Genomic DNA, 15,112 nt, shown 5'->3' on the forward strand with positions numbered 1-15,112 from the left:
ATGGATGATTGGCTGGCAGGTATGTGGTGGGATGGAGAGATGGCTGGGTAGGAGGGTAGATGGATGGAAGGAGGGAAGGAAGGAAGGAAGGGTAGATGGAGAGATGGACAGATGGATGGATGAATAGATGGAAGGAAGGAAGGGAGGGAGGGAAGAGTGAGGAAGGGAGAGTAGAAAGAAGGAAGGAAGGAAAGGAGGGGGAGAGAGGAAGGAAGGGAGGGAGGGAGGGTGGAAGGAAAAGAAAGGAAAGGAGGGGAGAAAGGGAAAGGAAGGAAGGGAGGGAGGAAGGAAGGAAAAAGAAAGGAAAGGAGGGGGGAGAGAGGAAGGAAGGGAGGGAGGGAGGAAGGGAGGGTGGAAGGAAGGAAGGAAAGGGAAGGAAAAGAAAGGAAAGGAGGGGAGAAAGGGGAAGGAAGGGAGGGAGGGAGGAAAGAAGGAAAGAAGGGAGGGAGGGAGGGAGGATGGAAGGAAAGGAAAGGAAAGGAAAGGAAAAGAGGGGGGAAAGAGGAAGGAAGGAAGGAAGGAAGGAAGGAAGGAAGGAAGGAAGGAAGGAAAAAGAAAGGAAAGGAGGGGGAGAGAGGAAGGAAGGAAGGGAGGGAGGGAGGAGGGAGGAAGGGAAGGTGGAAGGAAGGAAGGGTAGAAGGATGAATGGGTGGGTAGGTGGAGGGATGGAAGGATGAATGGACAGATGGGTGGATGAATGGATGGATGGAGGGATTCATGTCATGATTTGGAGCTGTTGGTGGAGAGTCCCTCTTGGCTGAAAGAGGTCACCGGAAGCCCTGTGTGTGCCACAGGCAGCCTGCGATGTGTTCTGCGTGGGAGATGACGTCAACATTGAGAAGGCAAACAACTCCCTCATCAGCAACGACCGCAGCTGGAAGAGAAACAAGTTCCGCCTCACCTACGTGGCCGAAGCTCCGGAACTTACACAAGGTACCTCTCCCCCTGCTCCTGGGGAGGCACGCAAGACGGCGGGGGGGGGGGGGGGGGGCAGGAAAGCAGGAGTTCTCACCTCCACCCACTTAGAGGAGGTGGGTTTCATTACTTACCTTTCGCACAATCCTCTCAAAACAAGTCTACTGCCAGCGCCCCCCCCACCCCTGCTCAGCCAGGCGTGTCCTTGGATGTCCCTCCCTCCAGCAGGAGGATGTCACTCTGACCTCTTCTTCTCAACTCAGCTCGACCAGATTTGCTTTTCCTTCACATTCTCCACAGCCGGCACCACCACCCCACCCCCCTCCCAGAGTCTTTTCTTTCACCTCTTGGCTTCACTCTGGGGGACAGTGGAAGTGTGAAGAGAGAGTCAGTAGAAGCTGGAAGGTTTGCACCAACCACAGTTTAACCCCATCTCAGGAAGACTGTTGTTTTGCTCCCCGCAGGTCTATCCAATGTCCACAGAAAGCGGGTCTCGGCCGCTCGACTCCTCAGCCGCCAAAACCTTCAGAGCCCTAAATCCAGGTAGGAGCACCTTTGGTTGGCTCGGGGTTACCCCCCTGTGCTCCGGGGGTCACCCACGATCGGGGCGGAGAATGCTGGTTGGCTCGGGGGACTGGCTTCCCCGTTACTATTCCAAGTGCCACGGAGACCCCCCCCCCCCCTGCTGCCTTGCAGCATCGAGATTTTCCTGCTTTCCCTTTGCCAAGCTCTGACCTAGAAGGTCCAGGAACGGAGGTGGTGGCGACCATCGCAGAAAGCAGAGACAGGAAGGATTTATGAGGCATTTTTGATATAGACCGCACCCTTGTCAGACTGCTAATGTGCATCGCACCCCAGCATCCCGGTCAGAGAACATTTCCTCCTTGTGGGTCCTTCTTCTCTGTGGAGTCTTGAAAACTGGCTACCCGGACTCCGTTGAAATTCCTCTGGGACGACAGGAGGTTCGTCACCTCACAAAACAGCCCGCGCTGTGTTTCGAAGTGCAGGTTGTTAGAGATTATCTTAGTCTCGCTATGACCAGAGGGCATCTTCCTAGCACTTCATTTTGACCCCGGTTATACTCGAGCAACACCCAAACCAGATTCAGTTCTTCCAAACGAGAGACCCACTAAGAGCCAAAGCCACCAACCAGCCTCTCCTGGGGTCTTGATTCCTTCCCGTCGTTCTTCCTAAGGCCTAGTTTCCCGAGCCTTTCGCTTTCGTCAAAGGACATGCTGTGCCCTGCGGGGGATGTCATTGTCAGACCTGGTCACAGTGCAGTGGAGGACCTGTCGGAGCCGCCACGTGCCCCGAGGCTCTTATAACCTTATAACCACCACCACCACCACCACCCCCCCACCCCCCCCACCCCCGCCATTTGAGCGGGACACCCTGAGGCCGCCCAAGATGTCAGGCGTTGTCCTGATTGACACTCTGCTCTCGCATTAAGCTTGCACCCTTGCTGCTCTTAGACATCAAGTGTTTTCAGAGTGATGGAGCCAGGTCCGTCCATCACTGTCCTTGACTAAATAGTATTTGTGGCCTTAATGAAGTCCTTTGCATTGATCCCTATTGAAAGGCATTTTTTTTTTCCACTTTCCAGTTACAGCCCACAACGCTCTTTTGAAATCTTGATTCTTTGCACATCGCATAGTGCAAAGAGTAGGCTCGCAAGCTGGACAGCCCTGGGTTCTGCTGCACACCAGCTGTGTGACCGTGGCCAAAGTCACTCAGGGCCTCGGAGCCCCGTCTCCTTACGTCAAAGGAGAGTGGTGGCCATAAAGATCGCTGATGGTTAGCTCGTGCTTTCTGTGTGCTGAGCACTGTGTTGAGTGCTCTCTGTGTGGGATCTCCCAGAACTCTTTGACCAGCCCAGGAAGTAGGTGCTCCTCTGATCATGAAGAATGGCGATCAGAAAATGCAAGTGACTTTTCCAAGGTCACGCAGACTCGGTTCTCTGACTCCAAAGTCTGTATGCCGGACGGCTCCACATGTGACCTCAAGAGCATTGCAAAGCCGTTGTATTAAGGACAAGGTGCACAAGGCAGCTAGCATATCATACGTTTCCCTTCTCTTCCTTGTCTGTCCCAGCATCAAACACCTGCAAATTTAGTATGCATGCTTTCTACGTGGGCTCCAAACCTCTGATAAAGTTACCAGCAGGATGAAGCCCCCAGAGCTCTCATGTTCTCTCTTAGCTCCTCAAGCATGAAAGAAATGGATTGGGAAATTAATCCCTTTGAATAATTAGTTAAATGCTACATTCGGAGCATAATGATCTCTGACACAGGGAGGGACTCTGTATTTGAAATACGCACCCTACTTCCCAGTCTGCCCTGTGGAAAGCGATGACTTTGGTAGCCCAGAGGAGAAGGGACCGAGAATCCACTGGAAATTTCCTTTAGCAACAAGCTCTGAAAAACCAGATCACAAAAATTACTCCCTAAACCATAAAAAGCAAGGTCCTTTGCAAATGTTCTGCATGCTAAGTTGGACCGAGTCCCAGAATAACCCCCACTCACCTCTGGAAAGGACAGCTGACTCTATGCTGAGGGAGAGAATACTTCAGCAAGGTTAGGACCTGGAACGTAGTATTAAAATCAGTCATGAAGGAGCACAAAAAGAATCCGATTGTATACAGGTGTCTATGTCTTTAGAAACACAATCCGTAACACTACCTCTTTTCAGGCTTACTACTGTCTCCAGCTTTATAAGTTGCTGGGTTTTTTTTTTTTTTTTAAAGGATGATTGAGTCAAAAAGTATGATACTCTCTCCCATTTTCCCCCTGCCCAAGTCGGCACAAAGTCACGGTTTTGGGGCCAGGAGGCCATGAGCAAGATATCACAAATCATTCTCCGCCCCACAGACCCTTAATTGCAGGCAAAGTGACCTGCAATTCCTCTTCCTCATCGAAAGAGAAATATGACCACGGTTAATGCCTGGCCAGGAGATACACTCTCTAGGTACACCAATTAGCAAACAATAGAGAAGCAGATATAATGGAGTGGTAGTGGGTAATCGGGTTGGGTGATCTTAAGTCCCAGGTGTCAGAAGGAGGAAGGAAGACACAGGGTAGGCTTTAGAAAGGAAATGAGGACAAAGGAGGAGCATCTAGGCAGAGGCTGGCAGGAGCCAAGGTGCAGCAGGGGTCCTGAGCCCTGAGGCATCGTGGAGGGTGGCAGGACATTACAACGGACAGTTCCTGGTGGGGGAGCTCTCGATTCGTGTCTCGCCTCGGATGAAATTGCTTCTCTCCAACCTTCCCACTTCGACAGAGAACATCGACATTTGGCTTAACCCAAAAACTCAAGCGTCCATCTTGCCTCCTGCCCCTCCCTTACACTGTACATCCAGCTCACAGCCGGTCCTCTGGTCCTCTGGGACTTGGCTTTCAACTTCGTCTCAGACCTACAGCTGCCACCTGGAGCAAAGCCGTGTTCATCAATGGTATTTGTCTCCTTGTGTCTTGGCTTTTCTCTCAAAGATACGTTTCCAAACAGCAGCCAGACCAGTCTTTTAAAAACGTAAATTGAATCCTCTGCTGCTTCAAGCCCTTTAGTGGCTTCTCACTGGATTGGGGAGACCTTCAAACTTCTTGCCATGACAGGTCATGATGAGGCCTCTGTGATCTGGCCTCTGCCCGGCTCTCTGATCTCCTTCTCCCACCTCCAAACACTCCAGCCTTCTTTCCCTTCCCCAAACGTGCCACACCTTTTCATACCCCAGGGCCTTTGCACATGCCCACTCTTCCCAAACAGATCTTTGCATGTCGCCTTTTTCTCTTTGTTCAGGTCTCTGCTGACATGTGACATCACAGAGGCCTCCCTGACCATCCTTATCTGATGGTCGCTCGGCCCGCTGCCCCCAGCCCATCACCACCCACCCATCCACATCACCAACCCCCTCTGAGACCTTTTTAAGTTGCTCCTCAATGAGAATAGAACACTTTGTTGTGTGTCCATCACTGTCTCACCAGTGCCTAGAACAGTGCCCGGCACTCAGTATAAATTTGCTAAACGAATGAAACTTGAAACTTACAATGTTTAGTCTTTACACTGAAGAATGAAAGTAGCTATTTTTTTTTCCATTTAATGCTGGATGTTAGCTGACTGTTGTTTCATCTGTGAGCCCATCAATGAGCCACTGCCAAGCACACGTGTGTGTTGTGCTTCTGTGTGTGGATATAAATCACAAGCGGTGGATACTCTGGAGGAGGGGATGGTGAGGCTCCAAATGACTGCTACCTTCCCGTCCCTCCCTTTCTCCCCTTCCTCTGTACTTCTCAATGGCCCATAGGTGTCCCAAGCTTAAAAAAAAAAAAAGCTTACAAAATCCTATACAATTCTTACAAACCCCTCCCCCCCCCCCCGAGATTTAAGACAACTGGTCTCCAGGTTAGTGCAACTGGGAAGGGGTTGGGGGGAAATCTGCTGCCCCCACAAAGTCTCAAGGACCAGCCCATCAGGGTGTCCTGGGGCCACTCAGCCATTCAGCGCTGGGCTTAGGAAGTCATGCCTGATCAGAGGCTTGCAGAGTCCCCCGGGGTTAAATTCCCAGCCTGGGGGCACGGCCTGGGCCCACCCAGCTAACCTGCCAGCTGCCTCCCCATTCCTGCCCCTTGCCGGCCTGACCACCTTATGTCACGTTCAGGAGGACTTGGGAGAAATGACTGTGAACGTGAGCCAGCTCAGCAAGTACGGGTCCTCCGCATTTCTATTTTGTACCGCCCAGAACGGAGGCAAATATACTTCTGAAAGAAATCGTGATGATCTAGGAGAAAGTGGGAACTGATTTGCGGGCCTTTCAAAGGCTTCCTGTGTTGGCGCGAGAGGCTCCGAAATGAGCAGCCCCACAGCGCCCCCTGCTGGCTCTCAGCCTCTGCTAATTCCGATCGTGGAACTGGCAGGAGGTGATGATGTCTTTGCTCTCCAGGAACCAGAAATCCCTATGAACTCAGAGCAGAATCAGTCGTGCAAGTCCTTATAATTGACAAGATTAGTGTCCCAGGGATAGCAAAATCTGTCCAGGAAAAGACAATGGGACCCCAGACCCTGACAGCACCATTCACAATTTCAGCCACCAATTTCCCCACCAGACTAAGGACGGGGGTGCCTTGCTTCAAGAAAATACTTGCAAAAGTGAATGTGCCAGCACAACTCTTTTTAATAATGGTGGCTATTTGCAGCACAAAAGGCTTCTTGGGTGTGCCAGAGACTCCTTTAAATAGCGAGTCCCATTGATCTATTCAAGTGTTGATTTACATTCTGTGGAGAATGTAGAAACTTCACATTGAATACGAAGGGTCTCTATCAACTGAGAACCAGTTAGCAACTAAGAAAAGCAGGTCGAAATGCAGACTCAAAGAGTACGAAGAAGCTGATTTTCAAAGTGTGATGGGGCCCCCAAGTTTCCAGGTGGATCTGTACTAAAACTTTGTAAAGGACCAGAATGATCGTAGTCTGTGAATTCATTCTTGAAGCCTTCACTTGGCACACGCCTTCTGCCCTTGAAATTCAAAAACCAATGCAAAAGAGAAGTACCTGACAGATATAAATAAATTTCTGTCTGCGTTTTCTCCTTAGATCTCTCAAACTTATATTGGTGGATTTGCACATAACAAAGACCAATTATGTTTCTCATTTCCATGACAATATGGGGACCCTCCACTTACAGAAGAGGGGTGGAGCTTGGGATTCCCAGGAGAGCCGGCATTACACAGAATGGGGACTCGGCTACCTTGGCTCCAATGGGGTAGTGGTTCCTGGGAGAACCCCAATTAGTACTGAGAACAGAGTCTGTTATGACGGCTGGTTAACCCTGGGAGTCTGAGGACTCTTCATCTAATAAATATTTCTTGAGCACCAACGATGTGCCACGCACGGTCCTATTTGCCAGGAATAGAGCAGTGGAGAAAACAGATTCCTTGCCGTCCAGAATTTACATTGCCCTGGAGGCCAGGGGGGCAGGCAGGGGGCCAGACCACAAACCACATGACGATGTAAACTCTACTAGAGGGCAGATGGCGGTAAGTGGTTTGGAGAAAGGCAGGTGAAGGAAGATAGAAAAGCAAGGAATCTGAGGACTGAACCCTGAGGTACCCTCATGCCCAGAGTTTGGGGAGACAAGAAGGAGCCGCCAAGGAGAGAAGATCAGGAGAGCCTGGGGTGCTAGAATCCAGGACAAAGGAGTTGAGAAGGAGGAAGTGAGCAGATATGCCCAGTGCGTCTTCCATGACCAAGAGGAGCGCTCGGAACTTTCCATTGGATTTGCAATGCGGAGCCCATGGGTGCCAAAACCTGTGGTGTGGAATGATGGGGGCAGAGGACTTGGGGCCTCACGGAATGGAAGGAGGGGGATTGCAGCCACAGGAATAGACAAAGGAGCAAGGAGAGGAGGCAGTAGCTGGTGACCCTTATCCAACTGTTCCTCGACTTCCCCTCCAGCCGATCAACGATCTTCGTGCGTCTCCACACCAATGGGAATCAGGAGCTGCAGTACCAGCCTGGGGACCACCTGGGCGTCTTCCCTGGCAACCGCGAGGACCTCGTGAACGCCCTGATGGAGAGGCTGGAAGATGCTCCCCCAGTCAACCAGCTGGTGAAGGTGGAACTGCTCGTGGAGCGGAACACGGCTTTGGGTAACTATGGCCAGGGCCGGGCACCCCACCCGGCTGCTCCCGAGGCTCCTCCCCTTCCCCCGGGGGCTCCAGGGGCAGTGCGTGGGCGGGGGGGGGGGGGGGAGAGGAGGAGACCCGTCCTTCTTCCCCATCACCACGCCAGGTGGCAGAATGGGTCTCTGTCACCTCCAGTTTATGAGACTGAAAACTCCTCCCGGGCTCATGGCTGAACAACCTTGGCCCAACTGGCTGAGCCCGCGTCCATGGACCAGTGTCCATGATACCAGGACATCCATAGCTCATCCCTGGGGGCAGGGGCTTCTGCCTGCCTTCATCACCACCGCCTCACTGCCCACCGAATAAGTAGCAGCTGAGTACCCCTCCCTCCTCTTAAAATGAAAAGGCACTATATGCAGCTCGATGGCCCACTAGAGGTTGAACCACGTTTCTGGGCTCGTTAGATCAGGTTCCGGTCATTTCGGTGACCATCCTTGACATTCCTGTTGAAGAACTTTCAAAGGCAAATGGGTCTTGGTGCTTCAGCTCAGTAGGCGCAGGTAAGCCTAGGGCTCAGGTATGAGGAACCACAGTGACCTTACGTGACAGCCCCTGATTTGGTGACATATCACCTTTCCGAAGGAGTTGGGGTGTACCGTCAGAGCAGAATGTGGAAATAGTATGTGGTCAGAGCCCTGCTGAAAAGCCCACCGAAAGATACCACTTTGGGGGCGCCTGGGTGGCTCAGTCAATTAAGTGTCCAACTCCTGATTTCAGCTCAGGTCATGATCTCATGGTTCATGTTCTGTGCTGACAGCGTGGAGCCTGCTTGGGATTCTCTCTCTCTCTCTCTCTCTCTCTCTCTCTGCTCCTCCCCCGCTCAAAATAAATAAACATTTTAAAAAAAGAAGAAGAAAGATACCACTTTGGAGAGACAACATTTTATCTTCATAAATCCTACCCAGCCAAATTCTTCCTTGGTGTTGGACTAGCACTTTTTTTATCTTGGGTTGAACCCCTGATATAAAGTAAAGGCTTGTGTTTAGGGGCTATATCAGGTACAAATTACACAGACGCCCTACAGTGCAGTAGTCAGAACGAGGTCTGGAGCAGTGCTGCCTGACTTCACACTTATGAGCTGTGTGGCCTCGGGCAAATCCCTTTACCTCTCTGTGTTTCTTCCTTTTTTCTCAGTGGCAACACGGGGATGATGATAATAATAGCACCAATCACCTAGGATTGTTGTAAGGACTAAATGAATTACTGGAGAATAGCACGTGGCCTAGAGAAAGTGCTAGGAAAGTGTTAGGTATGGTTGCAATTTTAAATACTGAAATCCCACTGAGAGGTTTGAGAGGCTGGCACCATGAGAGGGCAGACAGAGCCAAAATAGACCCATAGCTTGTGTTCAGTAGGGGGGCTCACTGCATAGAATGCCACGGGACTGTCTCATGCTATTTTAATAATGGTTTATTCTTTTTAGTTTTGAACTGGTTTGCTCAATTGATTTTGGATATGCGCCTTGCATAGATGAGGTGATCGCGTGGTCCCCAGAACCCTGGGTGTAGATGTGGAACATGGAAGGTGGCAAGCCAAGGCTCACCGGCCCCGTCCTCTGTCCCAGAAGCAAATCTGGCCTTCCTGGCCTGGACCTAAGCCCTCGGAGCTCAGACTCTCCTTCCCCCGTCCACCCCTCACCTCCATAGGCGTCATCAGTAACTGGACAGATGAGCACCGCCTCCCGCCCTGCACCATCTTCCAGGCCTTCAAGTACTACCTGGACATCACCACGCCGCCCACGCCACTGCAGCTGCAGCAGTTTGCGTCCCTGGCCACCAGCGAGAAAGAGAAGCAGCGACTGTTGGTCCTCAGCAAGGTGGGTCCCTGGCCTCGTACAACCCCCAAGGGCACCTTTCACCTCCTAGTTGGTGGAGAGTTATAGAACTATAACCACAGCTGTCCAGCAGGTGGCAGGGTTGAGCAAGAGTTGCCAATTTTTGTTTGCAGGCGGCCGCCATATTGGCTAGTCCTGACCATCTCCCTTCATTCTAACTAAGGTCTGACAGAACGAGGGTAACTCTTTTGAATCTCAGAGTTCTCTGGCCGAGTAGAAATTGCTGTGCTAACTCTTGTTCCTCCTTCCTTCGCAACTCTTGAGCTTCCATGAGTTCTATCTGAGCCCGTACTTAGGAGGAAAAGAAATAGAGAATCCCACTTGGCCCTGTTTTGGAGAGAGGCCTTTCCCAAAGCAGAGGACTTATTGGTAGGACTGCAAGATATAGGAGCCCCTGTGATGGTAAAATGAATCAAACAAACACTTCTATCACCCTTGGTTTGAAGCCTAGGGCTTCCCTGCCCCAAGCTGCTGCAAAACCTGGCTTAGTAGAATCCTACCCAGGGGGGCCACCCAGACTTCTCCCAGTGGGGGCTCCTCTCCACTAAGCAACGTTGGTTTAGCGTTCTTCCGCTGTCCAGGAGAGGGCACTGAATGATGGGCAGAGAGGAAGAGGCTAATTCAAAGAATGCACATTACAGTCGACCCTTGAACAACACCGGGGTTAAGGGTGCTAACCACCCCCCATGTAGTAGAAATCCGCATATAACTTTTGACTCCCCCAGAATTGCCACAAATATAGCCTACGGTTGACCGGAAGCTTTACCAGGAAGATAAACGGTCGATTAACACACATTGTGTATGTTATATGTAGTATATACCGTATTCTTACAATAAAGTAAGTTAGAGAAAAGAAAATGTGTTTGAGGGACCCGTGTTGTTTGAGGATCACCTGTATTTAGACGTGAGAAAAGTAACACCAAAAGGAGCATTTATAGAGAGTTGTAAGGGGTTAACTCTGGAAAGTCGGGAACAGATTGGAGAAGTCAGAGCATTAATTTTCATCATAAGCTTTGCAGAATTGTTTCACTTTTTACGCTGTGTACATGCATGACTTTAATTTAAAGGTGTGATTAATGAGTCAGGGGCTGCTATGAAGAGGGACCAGAGATCAGCACTGTTCGGATGGGATGATTTCAAGTAGAATTTGATAAACTGTATGTCTTAGCCCGTTTCTTCCAAAGAGCGCAAACTCTAAGGTGGGATTAAATGAGTGAGGATTTTGAATAAGGGAAACACCTGTGTGAGAGAAAAATGGCAAAGACTCAGGTAAGGCTGGGAGAACCATCAGACCTCTAACAAGTCTGACCCCAAGTGAAGGAGAGGGAAGGAAGTTTGAATGGAAGCATCTAGAACGGCAGCTGCAGCCTTTGGAAGGACCAGCACCGGTGACCCATGTCTGTTTCTAGTGGGTGTCCATTTCAGACAGCAGTTCCTGAGGCCCTTGGCTAATTGCACCCTTGTAAGCTAGAGATCAGTGAGACTGGAGGTCTGGGGGGGTGGCGCGTCCTTAAGGGTGCCATACCCTATCAGTAGAGCAAGGGTCGCCTTTAGGAACATGGGGGAAAGCTTTGTTATACGATGCACTTATAATAGGCTTTATTCCTCAAAGTCTGAGCATCGTGTAAGCAATAAGGGAATGCCCAGGGCAGCTTCTGAGATGTAGGAAAAATAACTCCAGAGCCCCAGAGGGGCTGTGCTGTCCACATGCCCCTGAACATGGTCCTCCACACCCTAACCTGTTCCTTTGGGGCTGTTATTCACCATCTTAAACTTGACCTATGGTCTCTGCAGATGCATCGTCTCCAGCCCTGCAAACTCACAGATCACAGGTCTGAGTTCTGTATCAACGAGTCACAACTCCTTCCATTTCCAGGTCCTTCTCTCTTGACCTTTACATATGGCAGGACCTATAATAGTTGGGAGCGCAGATTCTGGGGCCACATGGCCTAAAGTGGGTGTCAGCAACCTTTTCCCATAGACAGCCAGGTAGGAAGTATGTTAGGCTCACGGTGCCTGAGGTCTCTATCGCAACCCCGTAAACTCTCCCGTTATAGCCCAACAGCATAGACAGCACCTAAGTGGGTGGGCATGGCCAGGGTCCAATCAGACCTCATTTGTGGGTGCAGAAATTTGAATTTCATATCACATTCTCGTGTCGTGAAATAGTATTCTTTTGATTTCATCCCCAGCTCCCATCCGTTCAAACACGTAAAAACAACTCTTAGCTCCTAGGCTCCTACGAAACAGGTGGTTAAGCCACATTTCCCTGTCGGGCTGAAGTCTGCCACCCCCCACCTGGATTCAAAACCCAGAATCACTGCCTTAAAGCCAAAGGGCGTCCATATTTGTCCGTTGCCTCATACAGTCGTAAGAATTAAAAGCTGGCACGGAGTAATTACTGCATAAATGTTAGCCATCATTTATGATGGCTCATTACCTTCCCTGGACATCCTGGTGCCCTCGTTGGAAGTGTGTACCGGGGCGGATGCGAGTCCTGTGTCCCTCTCCTTGGCACAGGGCTTGCAGGAGTACGAGGAATGGAAATGGGGCAAGAACCCCACCATCGTGGAGGTGCTGGAAGAGTTCCCGTCCATCCAGATGCCCACCACCCTGCTCCTGACCCAGCTGTCCCTGCTGCAGCCTCGATACTATTCAATCAGTTCTTCCCCAGACATGTACCCTGACGAGGTGCACCTCACCGTGGCCGTTGTCTCCTACCACACCCGAGGTGGGCAAGGGCACTGGGAGAGCCTCCGGGTCTGCGTTTGCCCCCAGGGGCCTCTGCAGGTCTGCCAAATCCCAAGTCCCCAGGGAGGAGACCCATCCCCAAGACCAGGAGCTGGGAAAGGGGCAGGGCAGGTGGATCGTCCCTTCAGGCAGAGCCAACCCGGTGCAGAATCAGGAAGTGAGAAGAATGTGCGCTTGAAATTCTTTTCTACTCCCCAAGCCTGAGAGCCCTTTTACTGTCATCTCCTCATCGCCCCCCCCCACCAAGGCAGCGACTCAAACAAGCCACCCCCACCCATCCCTCGGGGTGGGGAGCTCCCTGCTGCGTGATGTCCAGCTGGTTGTAGGTCAGTCAGATACCCTAGCGTTTTCCTCCTGTATTTTCCCTCCTTGATAAAGCAGTTAAAATGCACAGTGCCCGGGGGAGCTCTGAGACCGGCATCCTGGAAGGTCACCCAGAGCACACTGACCGTGACCTCAGTCAGTGGCAGGATCTGAATCCGACCCACCCTTACCCACAGGAACCCTGGGTGGTTTCACAGCCGTGAGCTCACCCCAACCATACCATGTCCAGACAAGGAATTCCAAGGCACAGACTTGGCATGGGGCTCTGGGCCTTCTGCTCTGGAGGGAGCGGGGAAGCCGGGGACGGGGAACCTTGGGGACAGGAGGCGCGCCAGACCGCCTTGGTTCCTCTGCTAGATGGAGAAGGACCAATTCACCACGGCGTGTGCTCTTCCTGGCTCAACCGGATACCGGCTGACGAAGTGGTCCCCTGTTTCGTGAGAGGGTGAGTGGCAACTGAAAAGGAATGACCGTTGTCCCAAATCTGCATATGGATGTCCTGAGGTGGGGTAGGTGGACCAGCCCCGCGGGTTCTAGAGAAATGGCTGAGTCAGACAGAATGGAGATCAGCAAACACTCCGAATCACTCCAAGTTGTTAAGTCCGTGGGATCATGGGAGGGCAACGCAGCAGAAACTGGGCAAGCCCTCCAGTTCAAGTCAGGTCAAGGTAACAAATATGTATCAAGTGCATGGACTGGGCTGGATGCTGGGGCTGCAGGAAACGGCCGGGCAAACGCAATATCCGCTTTCCTGGAATCGGCAACCTTGTGGAAATTCTATCTGATGTCTCCCGGCCACCCTATCCGTTTCCCACTTTCTTGGAGATGCGGAAGATCCAAGCCATCCCCCCACCCCCTCCCTGCATCGATCAGAGCTGTTCCTCCCAAACTCACTTTGATTATTTTTTTTTTAACGTTTATTTATTTTTGAGAGAGAGAGAGAGCGAGAGAGAGAGAGACAGAGCACGAGTTGGGGAGGGGCAGAGAGAGAGAGGGAGACACAGAATCCGAAGCAGCTCCAGGCTCCGAGCTGTCAGCACAGAGCCCGACGCGGGGTTCGTACCCAAAACCGCGAGATCACGACCTTAGCCGGAGCCGGACGCTTAACCGACTGCGCCACCCAGGTGCCCCAAACTCACTTTAAAAGGGCATTCCTGCCTACGGTGAACAGTGCTATACTGTGCACTTAAAAATTTTGTTAAGAGGGTACGATTCATCGGGGCGCCTGGGTGGCGCAGTCGGTTAAGCGTCCGACTTCAGCCAGGTCACGATCTCGCGGTCCGTGAGTTCGAGCCCCGCATCAGGCTCTGGGCTGATGGCTCGGAGCCTGGAGCCTGTTTCCGATTCTGTGTCTCCCTCTCTCTCTGCCCCTCCCCCGTTCATGCTCTGTCTCTCTCTGTCCCAAAAATAAATTAAAAACGTTGAAAAAAAATTAAAAAAAAAAAAAGAGGGTACGATTCATTGAAGTGTTCCTACCACAATCAAATAAAAAATACAACTTAAAAAAGTTTTCACAATAAAGGATATACCTGAGCCCATGCTAGGTTCCTGCTTTGGCACCTAGAAATTTCTCTACCTGAGCAGTGGTCTCGACCAATGACTTTTCTCAGCTGCTGGGAGTAGAGTGCTCATGGGATGGTCCATATGCCATCAGCGTGAGAACCCCCCCGTGGTGCTTCAAAAATATAGTATCCTGAGCCCAGACTTGCTGCATTGCCCAAAATTCGGCACTTTAAACACCCTCCCCCACCCGTGGTTCTTTTATACACGGCAGTCTGCTCCCTGATCTTGGGAGATCTCACAGGTGGTTAAATCGCCAGTTCTCGGGGTGCCTGGGTGGCTCAGTTGGTTAAGCGGACGACTTCGGCTCGGGTCATGATCTCACAGTCCATGAGTTCGAGCCCTGCGTCAGAGCCTGGAGCCTGTTTCAGATTCTGTGTTTCCCTCTCTCTGACCCTCCCCCGTTCATGCTCTGTCTCTCTCTGTCTCAAAAATAAATAAACGTTAAAAAAAAAAAACTAAAAAAAAAAACCACTGGTTCTCAGAGCAGGGGATTCTCCCCTGCCCAGAGCACATTTGGCAAATTATGTGGACACTCTTGCTTGTCACAGATAGAGGGTGCTCCTGGCATCTAGTAGGTAGAGGTCCAGGGGGTGCTGCTCAATATCGCACGGGGCACCCCGCCCCCTCGCAGCAGAGAAGTGTGTAGCCCCAAATGTCAGGAGTGCTGAGGTTGGGAAACCCTGAGTTAAATCGATCCCACTGCCCTTTGCGGCTTAGCCCAGCAACGAGGAAAATTGGGAATTGGAGTCGTAGCCAGACTACCTCCTGTTTGAGGGATTCCCCAAATCTCTGGGACCCCCCCCCCCACTCTGATCAGACCCCACATGAAGAGTGCGATCCCACTGAGTTACCAAGACGGTCAGGCATCCTTGATCAGACTTGGGCTCAGCCAGCCTTCTGATTCTCTCTTTCTTGCCCAGAGCACCCAGCTTCCACCTGCCCCGAAATCCCCAAGTGCCCTGTATCCTCATTGGCCCAGGCACTGGCATTGCCCCTTTCCGAAGCTTCTGGCAGCAGCGACAATTTGATATCCAGCACAAAGGTGGGTCAG

At 51.5% G+C, this 15,112-nt stretch overlaps 1 protein-coding gene and 1 long non-coding RNA gene across 5 annotated transcripts in view; one reads left to right on the top strand and one right to left on the bottom strand.

Annotated features, from left to right (window-relative positions):
• NOS1 (nitric oxide synthase 1) overlaps window positions 1-15,112 on the top strand; it is a 182,522-nt gene that overhangs the window by 161,688 nt on the left and 5,722 nt on the right. For all 4 annotated transcript variants that reach the window (XM_058691151.1, XM_058691154.1, XM_058691153.1 and 1 more), the window contains 7 exons: window positions 795-933; window positions 1,380-1,458; window positions 7,360-7,553; window positions 9,236-9,405; window positions 11,944-12,154; window positions 12,856-12,943; window positions 14,982-15,103. In XM_058691151.1, coding sequence (XP_058547134.1) covers window positions 795-933; window positions 1,380-1,458; window positions 7,360-7,553; window positions 9,236-9,405; window positions 11,944-12,154; window positions 12,856-12,943; window positions 14,982-15,103 — 1,003 coding nt within the window. The remainder of the gene's footprint in view (window positions 1-794; window positions 934-1,379; window positions 1,459-7,359; window positions 7,554-9,235; window positions 9,406-11,943; window positions 12,155-12,855; window positions 12,944-14,981; window positions 15,104-15,112) is intronic.
• LOC131489266 (uncharacterized) lies at window positions 762-4,666 on the bottom strand. The gene is made up of 4 exons (XR_009250451.1): window positions 4,258-4,666; window positions 3,438-3,496; window positions 3,234-3,329; window positions 762-874 (listed from the first exon to the last, which is right to left on the bottom strand). It is a non-coding gene; the product is annotated as an uncharacterized LOC131489266 (long non-coding RNA).

Source organism: Neofelis nebulosa, chromosome 11, assembly GCF_028018385.1.
Source record: "Neofelis nebulosa isolate mNeoNeb1 chromosome 11, mNeoNeb1.pri, whole genome shotgun sequence".
Taxonomy (NCBI): Eukaryota; Metazoa; Chordata; class Mammalia; order Carnivora; family Felidae; genus Neofelis; species Neofelis nebulosa.